Source organism: Egretta garzetta, unplaced genomic scaffold (genome assembly GCF_000687185.1).
Source record: "Egretta garzetta isolate BGI_Z169 unplaced genomic scaffold, ASM68718v1 scaffold383, whole genome shotgun sequence".
NCBI classification, from domain to species: Eukaryota; Metazoa; Chordata; class Aves; order Pelecaniformes; family Ardeidae; genus Egretta; species Egretta garzetta.
Genome location: NW_009259100.1, coordinates 1,550,908 through 1,552,880, shown reverse-complemented (window position 1 = coordinate 1,552,880; position 1,973 = coordinate 1,550,908). Strand labels below are relative to the sequence as shown.

At 47.8% G+C, this 1,973-nt stretch overlaps 1 protein-coding gene across 1 annotated transcript in view; it reads left to right on the top strand.

Annotated features, from left to right (window-relative positions):
• The first annotated feature begins 863 nt into the window (after positions 1 to 863).
• Positions 864 to 1,973, top strand: part of GJA8 (gap junction protein alpha 8) — a 1,258-nt gene continuing 148 nt past the window's right edge. The window contains exon 1 of the mRNA XM_035890748.1: positions 864 to 1,972. Within this exon, the coding sequence (XP_035746641.1) occupies positions 864 to 1,972 (1,109 nt within the window). The remainder of the gene's footprint in view (position 1,973) is intronic.

Here is a 1,973-nt window from a genome sequence, read left to right as displayed (position 1 = left end):
CTGTAGCTGGCTTCCAGCTCTGTGTTAGCCTTAGATAGCAGCACTGACATTTTAGAGAGAGAAAACAGTATTTTAGGTCCTAGTTATAGACCTTTGTGTTTTTCTCCAGGTTGCTTCCAATGTTGGTGTGGCAACTGACTTCAGAAGAGGATGCAATGAATAGCGCCAATAACACCGAATAATTATATTGCATATAATGCGTACTACATAGCCAAACTAGTATATATGGTAGTTATTAAGCTTGTACAGTATTACTAACATAGCAGTGGTGTTGTAATTGCTGTTCTTACCTAACAGAGTGATTTCTCATGTAGAATTAATATATGCAACCTACAGAGAATTCAGGTTTGTGCATGTGCAAGATGGGCACCAATTCGAGATCTGTTTGACCCATGTGTGGTTCTGCCGCAGAAGAGCTTGGGTGCTTGAAAGCTTCACTCTCTTTTTCTAACCACTGCAGCTGCACGCTGATAAATCTGTATTTCTGTACTGCTGGCAAGTGTTTGTATGTGCACAAAATCTAAGCGGGTTTGCTCAACTGAGCCTATAAGGCACCACAGAAGACTCTTACCTGGAAAAGGATTTAAATATTCTCCATGGCTGAAAAGTAATTGCCCATTTAGAGCCAGGGAAGAAAGAATTTAGCAAGCAGTTTGCTCTGGCTTCCCAGCCCTTCTTCTGCTAATAAATCATTGTGATCAGGCAAATCAGCAAGCAAGCAACCTTCTTTCTGTTCTCAGAGCATATTAGGAAAATACTAGTTGAAAGCAGCAACAGGCGTCAGTGGGAAAACCTGAAATCTTTTAAATTTAGCATAATTTGCGGTCATTCTCTTTCTTTTTTCTTTCCTTAGACAGTAAGAAATGGGTGACTGGAGTTTCCTGGGGAACATTTTAGAGCAGGTGAACGAGCAGTCCACTGTCATCGGGAGAGTTTGGCTCACGGTGCTCTTCATTTTCCGCATCCTGATCCTGGGAACAGCTGCCGAGCTAGTGTGGGGAGACGAACAGTCAGACTTTGTGTGCAACACCCAGCAACCTGGTTGCGAGAACGTCTGCTATGATGAGGCCTTCCCCATCTCCCACATCCGGCTCTGGGTCCTGCAGATCATTTTTGTATCCACGCCTTCGCTAATGTACTTTGGGCACGCGGTGCACCACGTCCGCATGGAGGAGAAGAGGAAAGAGAGAGAGGAAGCTGAGAGGCGTCAGCAAGCTGAGGTGGATGAAGAGAAGCTGCCCCTGGCTCCGAATCAAAACAAAGGCAACAACCCTGACGGGACCAAGAAGTTTCGCCTGGAGGGTACCCTCCTGAGAACCTACATCTTCCACATCATTTTCAAAACCCTCTTTGAGGTGGGATTCATAGTAGGTCAGTATTTCCTATACGGCTTCCGAATTCTCCCCCTTTACCGCTGTGGGCGGTGGCCCTGTCCCAATCTTGTGGACTGTTTTGTCTCCAGGCCCACGGAGAAGACCATCTTTATTATGTTCATGCTGGTGGTGGCTTCTGTGTCCCTCTTCCTCAACCTGGTGGAGATCAGTCACTTGATCCTGAAAAGGATCCGGAGGGCTCTGAGAAGACCAGCGGAGGAACAGCTGGGGGAGGTCCCGGAGAAGCCCCTCCATGCCATCACAGTCCCCTCCATCCCGAAGACCAAAGGCTACAAGCTGCTGGAAGAAGAGAAGCCGGTGTCCCTCTACTTCCCTCTCACGGAAGTAGGGGTCGAGCCCAGTCCTCTTCCATCAGCCTTCAATGAGTTTGAGGAGAAGATTGGAATGGGACCATTGGAAGATCTCTCCAGGGCATTTGATGAGAGGTTACCATCATATGCACAAGCGAAGGAACCGGAAGAGGAGAAGGTAAGAGCAGAGGAGGAGGAGGAACAAGAAGAGGAGCAGCTGGAACCTCAGGAAGAGCCAGGGGTGAAGAAAGCAGAGGAGGTGGTGAGTGATGAAGTGGAAGGGCCTTCA